The sequence below is a fragment of the Pezoporus wallicus genome, unplaced genomic scaffold (assembly GCF_028554395.1).
Source record: "Pezoporus wallicus isolate ANWC-B61680 ecotype Strahan unplaced genomic scaffold, APGP_CSIRO_Pwel_v1 contig_7892, whole genome shotgun sequence".
Lineage (NCBI taxonomy): Eukaryota > Metazoa > Chordata > Aves > Psittaciformes > Psittacidae > Pezoporus > Pezoporus wallicus.
This window is the reverse complement of record NW_026641897.1, coordinates 1,054,093-1,072,636: the sequence shown is the minus strand read 5'-3', so window position 1 is coordinate 1,072,636 and position 18,544 is coordinate 1,054,093. Positions and strand designations below refer to the sequence as shown.

Genomic DNA, 18,544 nt, shown 5'->3' with positions numbered 1-18,544 from the left:
CTGATCATCAAAATAGGCCAGGAATATAAAACACACACACTTAAATAGAAAGTCGCCTAAAGCACGCATTCTGCATGCAGAAAATTATTTACCTGCAATACTTGTTTTTAAACTCTAATTATCCATGTTTCCGGTGAACATCTGGCAAGAACTTCCCTATTCTAGCAATCTACAACCATTAAGCCATCTTACCAAGAGGCCATGCTCACTTGGCCTTGATAAATATAGCAGCCCCCCTACTGCTGCCAATAACTGGGTCCCTTTTTCTGAACAGAGGCTAAAAAACATACAATCACCCACTCTGCAGGGAAGGTGGATGGGAGGCGGGTTTTTATTATAAGTTACATGCCTTCTGGATGAGTGTTTTATTGGCAGATGGGTTTTTCGTTCCCACAAGGCACAAATAATAATAGATCCCCATCCCAGGAGTCTTAAACTCCAAGGAGGTCTGTACAGAGATTAAACTAGTAGCAGTAAGTAGTTAAAGGAAATTGCAACCTGTGGTTTTCAAATTAGTAAGAATCATGAGCAGAGTATGCACTGTCACAGCAGTTATAAAAGAACAGGTCACTGGGTTTTGATAGGGGCAACAGTTTATACTAAACCCAAAATACTGCAAGACTTGTGACAGCTAGAAATGAAAAAATGCAGTGGACCAAGACCTCTTCTCGGAAAGAGATTCAGCAACCTAGCTGGTCAAACCCAGAACCTCAGATTTGCCAGGCTCAGTAAATACTGTTGTTTTACAATATCTGCAGGTAATAGCTTCATCTCTTTCAAGCAAAATGGGAGTAAAATCAGCCTTGTGGAAGTCAGTTTGGCTAATTCTCAGGTTAGAAGTGAAGTTGAAAATTATGGAAGAATTAGACATAACTGCTTTCAGACTGCTAGAATAACGCATCATAAAACATGGGAAGAAAAGGATAGAGAAGTCAGGGCCTGTACCTTGCTACAGAGAAGAGAACTTCTCAACTGTCTGGATGCTCAGTAAAGAACAGATGCTAAACAGAAAAGATTTTTATATTTTTGCTTCCCTGAAGCAATACAGAAAAGCCCAGAACAAAGCACGAAACAACATTTTTCAGTGATGTGGGATGCACCAAACTTACCCAAGATGTGTTAAATACAAAATCCTAACCAACACTTAGTTTTCTGCCACAACTTCATTTCCCAATAAAAATACAAAGTTTCTTTTGCCATCAGAAATTAAAGGCTGCACAGACCTGCAGCCAAGCAGTGCTGAACACAAGAGTTTCTCAGAATCTGGAGAGTTACTTATATACTGCAGACTAATTGGATAATTCTTGAGGTCAGCCATGAAACACTTGTAAAATTTTGGTTTTTACACCCCCAAAAGCCAACATTTATATCTTATCAGGAAATCTGCACAAGGCAAACCCAATGCATTACTCCAATGCTACTGCAGTGGGAAAAAGCTTGTGGAGTCAGTCTTTGGGCTATACAGCATTTCAAGCTGTATAAATATCATGGCCAGCAAATCAGGGATTTGTATTACTAACTTGGACAAAGTAGAGTTCAATTAAGACAAATACAGCACACACAAGATCAGGTTCCTGCTTCCAAGCATGAAGTGTGCTGAGGACACATCAGAGGGAATGATCCTATGAAGACCTGTCTCTCCTGGAGACAGACAGACAGACATTCAGACAGACCCAGCATGGGCTTGGTGACACGAGCTTAGAGTTATACAGCAGCACATGCAGATTCTTCTACAGTCTGTCAACAAACTCATCTTTTGTCTTATGCAGTAAATGGACAAAATAATGTCACTAAACCCCAGTTTTAAGACTTGTCATGTTTTGCCTGTTAAAGCAGGCGCTACCAACAGATTTAATGCCCATTTTAGTTGCTAAACTCAGATACATTCCAGAACTTGTTCTCCAAGGGTTTCTCTAGTGATGTGATGCCAGATACCACAGAGATTTGGGAGAACAAAGCATTAATTGTGTTTCATTTGCGATCTAGTGAATGTGTGCATGAGATGGAAGTGAGGGGGAGGAGCAGAGAGTAGCAGTCACATGAGACCACAGGCTCTCAACCCCATAAACAAATCAAAACCTATTCTGAACCATAGAAGCCTTATCGATGAAGACCACTAATGGCCAATATCCAAGGCAGGGGTTAAGCCTCAAGGCTACTTTATAGGCATTGAATAAAACATGGGACAGGGAGGGGGAAACCCTAGACAATGACTACAAGAGAATATCCTCCTGAAATAAATGCAGGGTAGCTGGTTCATTTACATAAAAAGTCCATAGTAAAGGGAATTATTTATTTATTAAACACCTTATCAGATTATATTTCCGACTTGGTTGTGGCCTATATAGGTTTAGCAGAAACAGACTGCAAGTGCATTTCAGCAGAACAAGGTTTTTAAAAAGAAATAAATCAGAAAAATCAAAATAGTGAGGAAGAGAAACCATAGAACAGAAAAAGATTAATTCTTACCTATTACTTCAAGCCAATTACCACTTCCTACAGTGGTAATGTGATGGTAAGCACAGATTTTTTTTAAAAAAGCCCTTCAATCATACTTACAGTATTTATCTGAACACTGAAGTGTGGTATTACAAGAGGCTGTTCTGTATACTACCTAGCTCCTAAGTCATCCACTGAGTTGAGGAGTAAGTTTTATTCTTTTCTCTCACTAAGAGGGAAACACAAGGAGCTCAAAAGGTTTGGAAGTTCTCATGGGCTCCCTACTGTCCAGTCTCGGCACTGAGATGCTCTACAGAGGGCAGCAGACTTTGTGGATCAAAGCACCCCACTACATGTGGGATTTGAGTTCACTAGGCATTGTCAGAGGAACTAAAACCCGAGTTGGATGATTCAAGCACACAGAGAGTTTCCCTGTGGTTGCTTTGGACCCTAACTAGTTTGTCTCATATTCAGCTGTGTGCTCCTGAACACACCCATTTGTGGGAGCCTCCAAAGCATAGCTCTACACACATTTCACAGGAGACATACAGTCAGTAACACACATACTGCACAATTCTTTAACACAAATGTCTTTGTTAGACCTCAATGGCAGCAAGTTCCCTAGACAAATGCTTTTTGACAGGGGATTTTTTTTTTATTCCCTCCACAGGCTGTAAATGCGAGCTCTCACTAAAAAGGAATCTCACAGCTTCCCTTCCAACACACTTAAAAAGACAAAAAGAAATCTCAATAGAGCTGTGGAAATGAAGTTTAATGTGTTAAAGTATTTTCTGATTCTGAATAAATTTGGATTTTACTCTAATATTCCATCAAGTAGTGTTCTACCATGACAAGAAAGCATTTGAGAATCTTCCATGTTTTAAAAACCATTTTAATTACAGAAACTAGTGGGCAAGCTTGGCTTCGGCATCATAGACATTTTAATCAATACCAGCCTGAGCACTTTAAAAAGAAAAGATTAGAGCTGAAAAGTGTAAGCCTATTAAAGAAAAAAAAAAAAAAAAAAAATGGCTGCAAGACTACCAGAACAGTAGGGAAGTGTTGTAATGTGCCAAGAACCTGATGAAGCAAGATTATATTGTATGAGAGAAAAGGGGAACAGGTACTCAGCAGCTAAGAGATTATTTCCCTCCCCTTTTTATAAAGCACCATGAAATTACCCACCTTCCTGGGATATCAAGAAATGTATACTTTACCAAAATTAAGTTCCTGTAAGATTTTATATGTTTCAAATATCTAATGCAAAGAAAGCCTTCCACCAGTGTCTATAAGACTATTCATTCACTGCTGAGAAGTATTAAATAAGGATCACACTTAAAAAGCAAGTAACATCATGCAAAGTGTAAAAGAACTAAGTAGCACTTTTCAGAAAGTCAGGAAGCAAAGGATAAAAATAAAGCTAACAGGTGAACAAGTATATCCAACTTTATTACATGACCTCCACGCCAAAAACTATGGTTTTCTCTAAACATCTGTCAAACAAAATCTTAAAAAGCAATGAAACCCAGCTGCACATAGGAGCACTCTGAACTCTCCTCACCCACAAATATCCCAATACTTCCTTCTCAAATGTTAACCTGAAACTTCATTCCTTTTTGTACTGGTCACCCTCACATATACATGCCACAAGGTACAGACAGTAGTGTCATGAGCACTGTTATATCATTGGTGCCTCAATGGTTGTATCTAGCTCCTTTTCTTGGGGCAACAGTAAAAACTGCACAATGAAATTCTAGCATGGACTAAACTTGATTTGGAATTTGTTTTGCAGAATTTCTTGCCCAAGATTGAGTCTTTCAAGCTTGCGCTGAAGGTGAAATTCTCTGCACAGTACATAAACTATCTTCCTATCAGAAGGCACAATCCACAGAGATCTCCTATATTAGTTAAGGATGAAGTATAAGCACAGAACTCAAAGTTTCTGTTTCAAAATTGTAAGCTTTTTTGATCAGATCTTGCAGACATACACACTCCACCACCAAAATCACATAGCTAAAATCAGAAACATAACAGTCTGGAAAATTCCAATAGAAAACTGCCAATATATTTAAAACTTACCACACATGATTCCCAAAGCTGTGCTAAATACTGCCATATAACCAAAGTAAAATGATGTTTGAAACAAGCCATACATCCTGAAAAAGACAGATAAGAATTTATGTATTTTCTCCATTTTTTATCAATAAACTTATTTGACAATGCAGTGATCTGATATTCAAGCAAGAAAACTACCACTTACTTTGTCTTGAAAAAGTAGTAGTAAAAGGAGTACATGTAAACATATATCGCAGTTGATGCCGCGGATAGAAAGCTTGTCCACTGCCTGAAAGTAAACACACATGTCCATCATAGATCTAACCAAAAGGCTTTCCAAGAAAATGCACAAAGCACTAAAACCTTAGTCTGAAAAAAAAAGTGCACTGGTTCTACAGACTTACTTAAAAAAATCTACATGTTGTCTGCTGTAAGTGACAAAAGGCTCTACTGCAACAGCTACCACTGACACCAAGCGATGATCCTTCTTCATTCATGTTCCTGTGTGCCTTCACATTACCATTTTTTTATACAAACATACATGAGCTCACAGATGCACATACACATAGAAAGCTCCTGTACAGAAAGAATCCAAGAACTGTTTTTATTCCCTACAGCTAAAATCTGGACATGGGACACTTTGATAAGACCTACCTAGACTGAAGAAACATTATTGTTCTATAGAACTCCCATAATGTGGTTAACTATGCAAATAATGCAATACTTACCACCTGTAATCCTCTGCATTTAGCAGGAAATACGTACAAACGATAGTCACACATACTGTCACAATGCAGAGGATAACCAGAACCAACATCATAAAGCCATAAACATAGTAGATCTTATAAGCCCAGAATGAAGTAAAAATGAAATACCTGGAGAGTAAACAAAATATGCAATAATAATGTAATTGAACTTAACTGATTTTAATTTGTAATCAAATCAATAAATAGCTGACAGACTCACATTTCAATAAAAATTGATCCGAAAGGAAGGATTCCACCTAGGCAAACAATAACAGCTGGTTCCATGAACCTGGAAGGTATTAAGATTAGTTTAGGGGCAATTTTTAACCTTTTGTTTATAAATATATTAAGATATATGAACAGATTACTACTACTATAGCACAGAGAATTATTTAAAAGGCATGCTAAACATGAACATTTCTCTTTCATACCAGCATATTAGAAAGAAGACTCCCCCAAAGATGTCATGTGTGTGGATAGAAGGAGAAGTTATTCTTGGGGAAAGCTGAAACAAAACATAAGACTCAAGCCTGTATCACCTACAGGCAGGAAGTTAGATATCTAACCAGCCCTAAAGGCTACAGAAAGAATCTTCCTTGGCCCAGAAGGGTCTAAGCAATCAAGTCCCATAACATCCATTGGCCTTGAATAAAGTTAGAGAAAACTCAGCGCTGTTGATGGCTACAAATACAGCAAAAAAGCATAGAAAAAATTTTGCAGGGTAATGGTTATGTAACTAAGAACCAGTGTTTATTTTTAATGCTATGCTGAGTCATGGAGTCATGAGCTGTGGCCAAAAATGAATACTCCGCTACCTGTAGATGATACTGTCACTTACTAAAGGTGACCTCTGCACAGTACTTGCAGTGATGCCAAATCTAGCTAGTAACCAGTGATTTAATTTGCAGCTTCTTTTATTATTTATAGGGATACTTGTCTAAGCTGACGGTGTGCAATTTCATTACCTTCAAGAGAAGTATCTTATTTCTTTTTATCTGACATGCTGACCCAGAAAAATCCATCAGATTTCAAAGATACAGGTCACAGTATAAATCAGGTTCTAATACCTGAGCTGCATAACCCACCACTAACAAGAGACTATGTGCGCTGCACTTTCTGGATAATCACAGGCATACATGTTTCAGTGCCCAATTCACTTTGTCTGTTCCAATTCTCTCAATCGGGAAAGTAGAAAAATCTATTAAAAAATCCTCTGAGGATATTTTCATTTCCATAGCTTGCTGCTTCCATCTTGGAATTAAATCAATAGGAAAAGGTGACTGCATTCACGACTTTCCAAAGCCCCGTCTGCTTTTTGAGATTAGACATCCCTTTACATTCACTTAAAAAATAAAGGTTGATTCACAATTCAAATGGTATACCTGGAATATTTTAGGCTCTGTAACATTAACAGAAGTGCAGAACTGGGAAAACAGCATTGCAAGCTTCTCCCCACCATCAGCCTGCAAAGATGTCTCAGCTTGTACATGAAGACCATTAACCAGAACAGTTCTGCCTTCAAGGCACGCTCTATCCTGAATTTGTAAGAGGCATTAACTAAAAGAAGAAGGTTTAGTTTCAAGATACCCATATAAGAACTGGGTTGGGACCATCTTTTTTACATAAGAGACTAAAGAGCATATGCAGCCAAATGTGAATCAGTGATCCAGGACTGTAAAATTTGCTACAAATTTTAACTATCGTGCTTTAATTCAACAGAAAAATCATATTAAAAAAGTGTCAGTAGAGCTGTTCTTCTAGGCACAGCTCAATTTAAATTTTTTCTGTGATAACTTTTTTATTTAAGGATCACACCTGAAAAGTCATTTTAGACATACTGAATTGAATACTTCTTAACATTCATGCTTCTCTTTACCATTTTTTCTCTGGTATAGGACGAGGCACTGCATTGACACGACATGGAAAATTAGGCTGTCCTGACAGATTTCGGCCAAGAATCGTACCAACGAGATTCAATGGAAGAATGACAAAGAAACAAATACAGCACACTGCCACCTGCAAGCAAAAATAAAATAATAAATAATTAAATAAATAAATAAAAGCCCAACAGGTGTAAGATGACAAAAGACAACTAGCCCACTCTTTATATATTAGCCCTTGGTAGTTATTGCTGTAGAATCATACTCGTGGTTACGAAGCATTAGTCAACATACATCTATTTTATCAAACAGAAGTATTCATTTTCCTAAGAAACTTCTTAATAATTATTACTAAGTGTATTTTCTTGCCTCAGTTGAGAGAACAGAACCATTAGAGATTCAGATTTTCTGCACAGGAAAGAAATGGAAATCTTCACGGTACTTCATCACAGAAAATTTTGTCAGCTTGTCTTTTGCAGAGTAAGCTATCCCTGGGAGTTAACATCTAGCGGTTAGGCACTTGCACAGAATTAAAACTGCTGGGTGCAAAATTTTAATCCAATCTAAAAAAGAAACCCAAACATGAACTGCAAAGCCACGTCAGAATGCTACCAACCAAAATTTAGGGTTCAGTTTTCTCCACCATCCACCAACTGGGTAAAATTCAGAACACAGACAGCCAAAGATACAAATGACCATTTGTATGCACACATACACAATTTAGAAGTGCAATGGTCCTACTACATATAGAGGTTAGATTTACACACAATGCAGCAAAGTCAAGCCAATGTTCTAGCTCTTTCCAATGGAACAGCCTCCTTAAAATTTCACTATGAATCACCTTTTTTTCCCCCCATATATGTATGTAGCTCTACTTCTGTTATTCCTTAAAAGCGTATTTTTTTCCTTCCAAAATGGGGAAATTCAAAGTGTTTAGCAAGATGTTCTCTATTTGTAGCATTTCATTCCAAGATGCATTCACATTAGACAGTTTGTTAAGATTTTGATATTGATAATTAAAGACAGAAGAGTTACCTGTGATGTAATAACTACAGTTCTGAATATTGACCCCGTGTCCTTCTTTTTGCAAACATATGAAAATACTGCCTTTTAAAAGGACTGTTGCCTGAGGTGCTGTGTACACCCTGCTGCCTCCTGAGCAAATCACGCCATCAGGACACAAAGTCCATGGCAGCAGATTAATTCAAAACAATGGATAGAGAACCAAGTCTAAGATCCAGACACTGACTTGTTTACAAAGCAGTTACTCCAGGATAAATAAAGGCTGTTCACATATGTTGTATCTGTAGAATTCTACACCAAGTAACTGAAAAGCCAGAACTACATTAGCTCAATACAAAGCATTACATCAATCACACCAGGCCACATCTGACAGAAGTCTGTGGGTTATCCCTCTGTTATTGACTTGTATAGCATTACTAGGCTAGGCCAGATGCAAATGGGAAATGTTGCCTGTGGATGGATGGAGCAAGCCTTCATGATTCATAGAAGGGGTATACCAAACAAGTGGTCAACAAGCAGAAGCACTGTCCAGACTGTTCTGTATATTTTTTGAGGAGAGTTTATTAAAGAATTACATCGTTAGCCACTATAATATGAAGCTTCAGTGATAAAGACGGAAGAGCTAAGTAGTATTTATACTTGCCAATAATAAAGCAGATTTTAAACAATTAATACATATTTGTTATCTCTTATTTATCTTCTTCCATTACTTGAAAAAACACCAGTAAGCAAGCATAGTCTTAGGTTGCCTAAAATAAATTACAGAAGTATTCAGCTAACTCACTTAATGGATGAAGGTTCCGCACTTTAAAACTACCCAGTCTAACAGATGAGCAGATAAGAGTTTTCAGAGAAAAATGTCAAAAAAGCATTGGGAAAAAAAAAAATATATAAAAAAATCAAGAACCATCATCTTGAGTGCTACATTTACCAAAATCCTGACCAGAAGTCCCAGCATGTTTGAGGTGCACTGGGTAGGAGAGACATCAGAGAATCCAGGATCCAAATAAATTTCAAGCTGACCATACTGAAACTACTTCCAGCTGCAGGATGAACTCGTTCTGCTTCTGGCCCAGCAAGGACCTTCAGGTGTTTCAGGTGGCCCTGTCCACGGTGCTCCATGGCATCCCATCTGGCAGGTTTTAAACCTGGCTGAGGCAGAAAGCTCAACACAGGCAGTGTGAAAGGGTCCTGCACTTCTCATCCAGCTACAAATGTCTATAGCACAGTTATCAAAATCACTATAGCTGAATTTCTTAATCTCAGAAATTACCCCTAATTGGGAGTAGTGGTAGAAAGTGAATCCAATGCTTCAGTGCAGAAAGAAACTGTCCAGGAACAGCCTTGGGTTCCAAACTGACCTGAAACAAAACTTGGTAGCTTGTAAATGTTCATCTTGCAAAACACATCTACCATAAGGAATCCACATGGAAAGAATATAATCTTGGACAAGGAACCACGGAAGGAAATATCTAGGCCTAGTTACTGATTTTACAGGCCTAGTTACTACAGTTACTGGAAAACCCTAGATGAAAGGGAGTCAGTAGTATCTCATTCTAGTGACACCCACTGCAGAGCTGAACAGCTTCAAATCAGGTGGGCAAGTAGAAGGCCCAACTTGTTCCAGCACAGCTTGGCTGCTGTGCTGTCCAAGAAACTGACTCAGCATCAACTCTGAATTCTAAAATAGTTTATTTTCATAAAACAGGCTGAGACAGACCAAGGTTCCTGGAATAATGGCTTCGTAAGAACTGCCAACCTGCCTCAAAAGCACACTTATAACTGGCATCTGTCAGAAAATCTAAGTGCTTGCACTTTCATTATCAGATCACCAAAAGCATGACTGATAATAGTGTAACATACTCTATTCTACTAGTCATTTGGCTGAAAAAGGGACTGATTTGAGACAGAACAGCTAGCGTCTTCAGTGAAATCCAGTAAGTAGCAACAGGTAAAGACTATGTTTTGTTAAACAGTGCACTGCCTGTCTCAATGCTATGTCCTGAGGATAGCTGGAGTTGAACTACAATTCCTTTTTTTTGTTGTTTGGGTTTTTTTTCTCTGGAGCCATTCAGGAGTCTAAAAATTTGATACTTTCGCAGTGCGAAGGAGGCCCAACTAGGCAAGCAAGGATGGACCACAGTGCAGTCTCAGGAATGCCTTCCACTTCTACCTGATCAAGTTGATAAAGATGTGAACATTCTGTCTTCTGAGATAACCCCACCCTGGTGGGGGCAACATGCTGGTCTTAGTAGGTTGACCAACACAGTCAGTACTGGTTAGAATCAACACACACTCTGCTGATCTCAGCAGCACCTTCTTTCTTGCTTCCAACTCTGACGACAGTGTAGTCTACCTGCACAGACTGATGCTTGCTGAGTATTTACTTTCTTCATTCTTGGCAGCATTAGTCTTCTCTGATTGTGAGAGACTGGGGACAGCTAGCTTTTCTAGCTTCTGCCTTTTTAAAAGGCATGTTCCTCTTAATTTCAACTCTGAGGTGAAGACACTGCCTCCCTCCCCAAGCTGAACAGGTAGTGCCTGTTGCCACACATAGCAAGGGCAGTTGAAGATGCAGGGTGGGCAATGTCTAAACCCGAGAGAGTTTAAATCCAAACTGAAGTGAACACAGGGCACTGTGGTACACAAGTGTCTTTACAGAAAAAAAAAAAAAAAAAAAAAAAAAAAAGAGATGAAGTTGAGACTTCTGCCTCAAAAGTTCTGGATAATCAGATTACAATGGTGACAGCAGCTCAGGCACTTACTGGTCTCCATTCACCATCTCCACATGCTCTTCCCTCCAGCAGAAGCATCTCCCTGCAGAGGTCACTAGTAACATACCAAAAAGCTCAAACCCCAATGCTGTTGCATGACTGGCAGAGGTAAAAAAGTTAGCCCTTTGTGAGCCTTATAAGAGAAGTAATGTAACACCAGCCAAGAGAAATTCAGAGAACAGTTTTAGCTATTTCAGAAAACACAGATTATGCAAACAGGCAAATCTACTAGATCTACAAACCTGGTTTTCCATCAAGCAAACAAGCACGTTCTCCATAATCCATGTTGCTGAAGCCAAATTACATGAGCTTTTCAACTAAGCAGTTTATTAAAACATACCCCTTTTGACTGCTGTGTTTTTGTTGTACAAAATATCTTATTTATACACAAGCATCTGATTTAGTTTGCAGGTTTTAGTTGCCACAGAAGAAGAGACTGTCAGCCTCACCAAGCTTACATTCTTTCTAACCCCTTTTTGTTTTGTTTTAATGGGGAAAGAATATTCTACTGCCCTTGACTGAACGTGCAGAATTCAGTTTTCCTTATTAGAAAGGAAACATTGTCAAGAGGGATATAATTTATGTTCTAGTGCCATGTGTTTCATATTTTCTGACAACTGTAGATTAAACTTCATTCAAAGGTGATAATTAAAATTTTTATGAGCATATCTAATATTAAACAGCTACTGGCAGGTTATGGTGCCTTGACTGCTTAATGCACAAGGGAGAAAAGCAATAAAAATTAACTGTCAAAGCAGCAGCTTGATCTTTCCCATCAGCTACCAAAACCGCACTCTCAGTCACGTGACTCTCCCCCATATAGAGGTTACTGAATCTGTATAATGAAACAGTTTTCTGCACATCATCTGGCCAAACATTATACAGAACAATAAAAGAATAAAGGCTTCAAAATAAAGTGTTATTAATTTTATTACAACTAAGTTGTTAATCTAGGATGCTGCTTTGGGTAATAAACTGAACTGTTGAAAAATTAGGCAGAAGCATTATGCTGTATCTATTTTCAGCAAAAATGAGGCTTTCAGCCAAGGTTTCCAGAGTCATTTTCAGGCAATCTGAGGATTTACTCTGCTAAATGTATATAACTAATTTTTTTTCTGTTTTTAGCCAGATGTATTTCCTTATCTGGCTCAAGGCATGAAAATCATTGGTGCTATCAGGTCCTCCTTTTGCAGTGTCAGCCAGTAGTCATATCAAGTTAGAGCTGTCAGGGATGGCTGCAGACTGGATTAAGCCATCTCTTGGAGGAAACACTTTCTTCCAGTTTAAACAAGGTATAAAAGATGCAGACACTAGGTTCTCAATCCCAAGAGAAAAATCAGTGTGCATAAATAACCCTATTTGATTAAATAATTTAAAATGCATACTGGAAACGTTAGCCACCCAGGAACCTACTGCTCAAACACAACAAAAATGGTACATCTTAATACAATACGCATGGATGCTGCAGTCAGAATATTACACTAGTCATAGCAGCCTTAAAGGAAATCTTTAAATTATGTATCACATGCAGAACAACGTAAAGCAGTCACAACTTACGAGATGTCAGATTTAAGATGCTCCCTTCAAATTCAATCATGCTGTAGTCTGTAGCAATTCTGCATTACTTACTATTTCTGCATAGAACTACCACCACACTCCTCAAACATATATGAAGAGGTCACTTCACTTGCCATTATCTAAAATTCTTTTTACTTGTTCCATGCTCTATTTTTTGCATATAATTTAAACACAACAAAACAGAAAGGTGATTGCGAAATACACTGAAAAGACTCACAAACAGCAACAGAAGGTAAGTCAAGGTGTACAACACCTTCACAACTCATCTGTGTTCACTAGTAACAGGATATAGTAAAAAAACCCCAACAAACCAACAACCCCAAAAATCAAATTTGGGCTCCAAAAGAACAGAGAATTGAACAGCACCCACTGCATTTCTATAAAGGTGAAGAGATGAGAGAGCAAAACCCAGACTTCTATCTCTCTTTCATATGCTTAAGGAATTGAAAGTTTTAAATTGTTAAGTTTTAAAAAGCTCTCATATTTGAATAAAATCTGCATTCTTTACTGCATTTTGAAGGGAAAAGCAGCTGAAAGATATCCCAGGGAAGAGGTTAAGTCTTTGTTCAGGCTCATGGTGTATTTCACTACACCATGTCTGTCACAGTGCAGGTAAGAGTGCTTGCACAGTATATCTAACAGGGCTAAAAGCAGAGTCCCAAGACCAAAGAACTATTTCAGAAACAAGCTTTGGATCTTCCCAGTCCCTATCACATCTTCAAAGCTCCATTCACCTCGTATAACTCATTCCTGATGTCTGGGATCCCCTTGAAGTTCAAACCAGAAAAGCAGACTGCAATGACAATGAGGTGTATGAGGATCCTGAAGAGCCCAATCTATCTGAGCATTTCAAGGCAAAGTGTAAAAGAGCAGACAGGTGGATCAAAGATGCAGCAACTGTTAGCTTGGATATCTTGGCTTTGACACTATTGGCTGCCCTTGCCTACATTCTATTGAAAAATCTGTCTGCAGGGAGGAATTAAGTCAGAGAAAAGAGACTACCAAGAGGTTCACAGAGGATGGCAATGCAAAATGGCAAAGCACAGGATATCATATTGAAGCAGAGTCTCTTAGCAACCTTTTAGCTCAGAGACTTTTTTCAGCAACTCTGTTTCTGTTTTTTCAAGATTTACAGTAGTCAAGAAAGGGTAGCAATTCTTGCCAGCAATTTAAATCAAGGAGGGTGGCTTCAAGACATGACAGGGTAAAGGAAGTAATTTTTGTGTTCTAGTACATTGAGATGGCCAAGGTTTTATTCTCCCAAGAAAGCTGCAGCAGCAAGTTTGCACTAGAGAATTCTGGAAGCTTCTCTACCTTGAAAACAAAGGCAGAAAGACACAAAGGTTCCTTATCCATAAAGCCAGAGGGCTTCCTGGGGACTTAAACCCAAGGCAGAACACGGTAATTTCAAACAATTTTCATTTCCTTCTACAAACCAGCTTCATTAGCTGATTTGAAGTCATCAGAGCATTGCTTACGCTGATGAACTTTACGATTCATAACCTGCTCCTACTAGAAGTCTGTTAACTCCAGTGAAGTTTTATTGCCACAGTCATAATGATTCAAACACTTTCATAAAACCTTGAGATCATTAAAATCACTGTGTATAAAGAGTCCTAACATCCTGATTAAGTGACCCCAGAAGATTTATATTTCCATTTGCTTCTGGCATATACATGTTTCCATGATCTTAAAATACAAATCAGTTGAAGAGATTTACAAGACAAACTTCAGCACAGGTAGAATTCCCTTCCCTCAGCATTCCTGACCTCCAAATGGGAATACAAGTGAGAAATGTGATATCATAAATGCTTGCTCAGCAGTAAAACAGAGCCTCTTTGAGCATATCGAAGATCAATGTTGTAAACTTTTATGACAGTACTGTATATGACCGCCAGCTTAGGAAAGAAAAACCAATACAATATTCCTTTGGGGCAACAACTAATATATTTGATACATATCCAAAAATAGAAATTTAGTCTAATTTCTTGAAGAAAAACAGAAAAAATTAAGTGAACAGTTTTATAGTCATATTTAGCCTGACATTATATTTAGTGGGTTTATAACAATGAATTCAATGTAAAAAGTTGGTATCTAGGCATGCATTGCAAATGCTACTAATAAGGAGGTGATTAGAAGCAGCAATGTATAATTAAATTAATGACTCCTCCATCAGTAAAAAACTGTTGAAAACCTTTGCCTGAAACTGACAATTGTCTCTTTTTATTACCCTTTATGATTTCTACCACATTCATTCATTAACAATGTGTTCTTAAGAAGTATTTTCAGTCACACACTGAATTTGATCATATCCCAAATAATACAATATGTAAGACAGAACTTGTAACACTAAGCTTCATTTTGTGGTGTATTTAAACTAAAAAGAAATCCAAGGCTACTCAAACATTTCTGAACAGACTGAATAATTTAACATATCACAAATACTGATATGCAAAGATAGAAGGTATAAAATATAAAAAAAAATGTTAATCCCAAGTCCTGCTCCAGAAATTGAAAACAAGCCTTCCTATATTAAAATATTTTGTAAGTTCACAGTGCTATTGCACAGAATAAGAAAAAACAATTTTATGCCGCATATTTCGGAAAAAAAATCTGCCCTCAACTACTACCTCTTGCAAGCTCAAACAGAAATTCTGCCAAAGCACCAAGTGATTACATTGTCTGGTCAATGTCTGGCTGGAGAGCACTGTATGCCAATGATCAGCTGGAGTGCATTGCCCTCTGGAGTGTGGGATGCTGTTAACAGACTGAGATGTCAGGGAAGCTGTGAGTAAGCAGGAATGCTTGCTCCTGGCCTAAACTGTGCAGGGGCCTCGAGCTTCACCTCTACCTCATGAAGGAAAGAAGGAGGCCATTAACCTGGGAAGCTGGGAATTAGTGACAAAAAAAAAAACAACAAAAAAGAAGAAGGAAAAGGACAACCAAAAGCAAGGGGCTTCCCCCTAAATCCCCTATCCCCACGCAGAACCGCTCTGCTGTCCTGCAGGGGGCTAATGAGGAAGCGCACTCGAGCCAGAAACAGCCGGCTGATGCACTGCTAAAGAAGATCTCTACTGGTGCTGCTAGGAAAAAACAGCGGGTCATAGTAGTAGGGGACTCTGCACTGAAAGGGACAGAAGCACTTGTCTGCCGGCCAGACCCCGTCTCAAGGGAGGTGTGTTGCCTACCGGGGGCACGGATCAGGGATGTGGCAGAGAGGCTGCCTGCTCTAGTAAGTCTCACGGACTATTACCCACTCCTAGTGATACATGTGGGTGCTAGGGATATAGACAGTAGTAGCCTGGGGAACATAAAGAAGGACTACAGAGCCCTGGAAGAGGTGGTTAGGGGCTCTGGAGCTCAGGTGGTCTTTTCATCAATTCTCCAGGGTACAGGGGAGGACCTTAAAAAAGCTAGGAGGATTAGCCAGGTTAATAACTGGTTAAAAGGGTGGTGTCATAGTCAGGGATTTGGGTGTCCTGAACACAGGACCCAAGCTTGGAGGCCGGGTCTAGTGGGGGCTGGTGGAGCTGCTCTGATGAAGAAGGGAAAGAGCAGTTTTGGCAGGAGGCTTGCCAGACTGGTCAAGGAGGCTTTAACTAGATGTATTGGGGGAGGGGAGCATCATTCCATTCCAACACACACAGTCAGTTGCCAGAACCTATAATAAATGCTTGGAGCAATGGAGAGATATCCCAGCTGCTCCAGCCAATGAGCCAGCTTCAGTTGGAGCTTGGCTCAGATGCCTCTATACAAATGCCCATAGCATGGGGAACAAACAAGAGGAATTAGATATGTGTGCACGTCTACGGGGGTATGATATAACAGGCATCACAGAAACATGGTGGGATGGCTCCTATGACTGGAGTGTTGGAATGGAAGGTTACAGGCTCTTTAGAAAAGACAGAACTGGCAGGCGGGGAGGGGGAGTTGCCCTTTATGTTAGGGATAGGCTGGAGAGTATGGAACTCTGTCTGGGGACAGGTGAGCAGTCCACAGAGAGTTTGTGGGTCAGGGTTAAAGGGAATATAGCTATGGGAGACATTACTCTGGGGATCTGTTACAGACTGCCTGATCAAGGAGAACCTACGGATGAAGCACTCTATGGACAGATAGGAAAAGCCTCACGCTCGCAGGCCCTTGTTCTCATGGGTGACTTCAACCACCCTGACATCTGTTGGAAGGACGGTACAGCCCGGCACAAGCAATCCAGGAGGTTCCTCGATTGTGTAGAAGACAACTTCCTTCTGCATGTAATAGAGGAGCCGACAAGGAGAGGTGCCGTGCTTGACCTCGTGCTCACCAACAGGGAAGGGCTCATTGGAAATGTGATGCTCCAGGGCAGCCTTGGATGCAGCAATCATGAGATGCTCGAATTTGAGATCCTCAGGAGAGTGAGAAGAGCATGCAGCAAGCTCACTGCCGTGGACTTCAAAAGAGCAGACTTTGGCCGCTCCAGGAACCTGCTTTGGAAGGTTCCATGGGATACAACCCTAGAGGGCAGGGGGGCCCAAGACTGTAGGTTGATATTCAAGGATCACCTGCTACAAGCTCAGGAGTGTTGCATCCCAACTAGAAGGAAGTGCAGCAGGAGGGCCAGGAGACCTCCTTGGATGGATAAGGAGCTCCTGAGGAAAACTCAATTGAAAAAAAGAGGCTTAGAGTAAGTGGAACGTAGGCCCCCTCAGGAAGCTCTTGGGAGAACTGGCTACACGGGATTTGGAGAAGGCTGAGGTTCTAAATGACTTCTTTGCCTTGGTCTTCACTGGCAAAGGCTCTGACCAAACCACCCAAGTATTGGAAGGCAGATGCAGGGACTGTGAGAATGAAGACCTTGCGCCACTGTAGGAGAGGATCTGGTTCGAGACCATCTTAAAAATCTGAACATGCACAAGTCCTTGGGTCCCGATGAAATCCATCCGTGGGTCCTGAAGGAGCTGGTGAATGAAGTTGCGAAGCCACTGCCCATCGTATTTGAGAAATCATGGCAGTCAGGTAAAGCTCCCGACGACTGGAAAAAGGGAAATATAACCCCCATTTTCAAGAAGGGGAAAATGGATGACCCAGGGAATTACAGACCAGTCAGTCTCACCTCTGTGCCTGGCAAAATCTTGGAGCAGATTCTCCTGGAAGGCATGCTAAGGCACATGAAAATCAACAAGGTGCTTGGTGACAGCCAGCATGGCTTCACTAAGGGGAAATCCTGCATGACCAATTTGGTGGCCTTCTATGATGGGGCTATGGAACTGATGGACAGGGGTAGAGCAGTTGACGTCATCTACCTGGACTTCTGCAAAGCATTCGACACTGTCCCACACAACATCCTTGTCTCTAAATTGGAGAGACATCAATTTGATGGATGGACCACTCGGTGGATAAAGAACTGGCTGGATGGCCACACATAAAGAGTTGTGGTCAATGGCTCAATGTCTGGCTGGAGACCATTAACGAGTGGGGTCCCTCAGGGATCGGTGTTGGGACCGGTCTTGTTCAACACTTTTGTCAGTGACGTGGACAGTGGGATTGAGTGCGCCCTCAGCAAATCTGCTGATGACACCAAGCTGTGTGGTTCGGTTGATACGCTGGAGGGAAGGAATGCCATCCAGAGGGACCTCGACACACTTGTGAGGTGGCCTGATGCCAACCTCATGAAGTTTAACCATGCCAAGTGCAAGGTCCTACACCTGGGTCGGAGCAATCCCAGGCACAGCTACAGGTTGGGCAGAGAAGAGATTCAGAGCAGCCCTGTGGAGAAGGACTTGGGGGTGGTGGTTGATGAGAAAATGAACATGAGCCAGCAGTGTGAGCTCGCAGCCCAGAAAGCCAACTGTGTCCTGGGCTGCATCAAAAGCAGCATGACCAGCAGGTCAAAGGAGGTGATCCTTCCCCTCTACTCTGCTCTTGTGAGACCTCACTTGGAGTATTGTGTGCAGTTCTGGTGTCCTCAACATAAAAAGGACATGGAACTGTTGGAACAAGTCCAGAGGAGGGCCACGAGGATGATCAGGGGACTGGAGCACCTCCTGTATGAAGACAGGCTGAGGAAGTT

General features: G+C 40.4%; 2 protein-coding genes across 3 annotated transcripts in view; one reads left to right on the top strand and one right to left on the bottom strand.

Moving 5' to 3' along the window:
• Positions 1 to 18,544, top strand: part of LOC130608085 (cytochrome P450 2C8-like) — a 219,385-nt gene that overhangs the window by 119,318 nt on the left and 81,523 nt on the right. The gene's annotated exons all lie outside the window — the stretch shown is intronic.
• TM9SF3 (transmembrane 9 superfamily member 3) overlaps positions 1 to 18,544 on the bottom strand; it is a 59,980-nt gene that overhangs the window by 3,308 nt on the left and 38,128 nt on the right. For both annotated transcript variants that reach the window (XM_057425734.1, XM_057425733.1), the window contains exons 10-14: positions 7,117 to 7,256; positions 5,461 to 5,529; positions 5,223 to 5,369; positions 4,700 to 4,783; positions 4,519 to 4,595 (exon numbers count right to left, since the gene is read on the bottom strand). In XM_057425734.1, the coding sequence (XP_057281717.1) occupies positions 4,519 to 4,595; positions 4,700 to 4,783; positions 5,223 to 5,369; positions 5,461 to 5,529; positions 7,117 to 7,256 (517 nt within the window). The remainder of the gene's footprint in view (positions 1 to 4,518; positions 4,596 to 4,699; positions 4,784 to 5,222; positions 5,370 to 5,460; positions 5,530 to 7,116; positions 7,257 to 18,544) is intronic.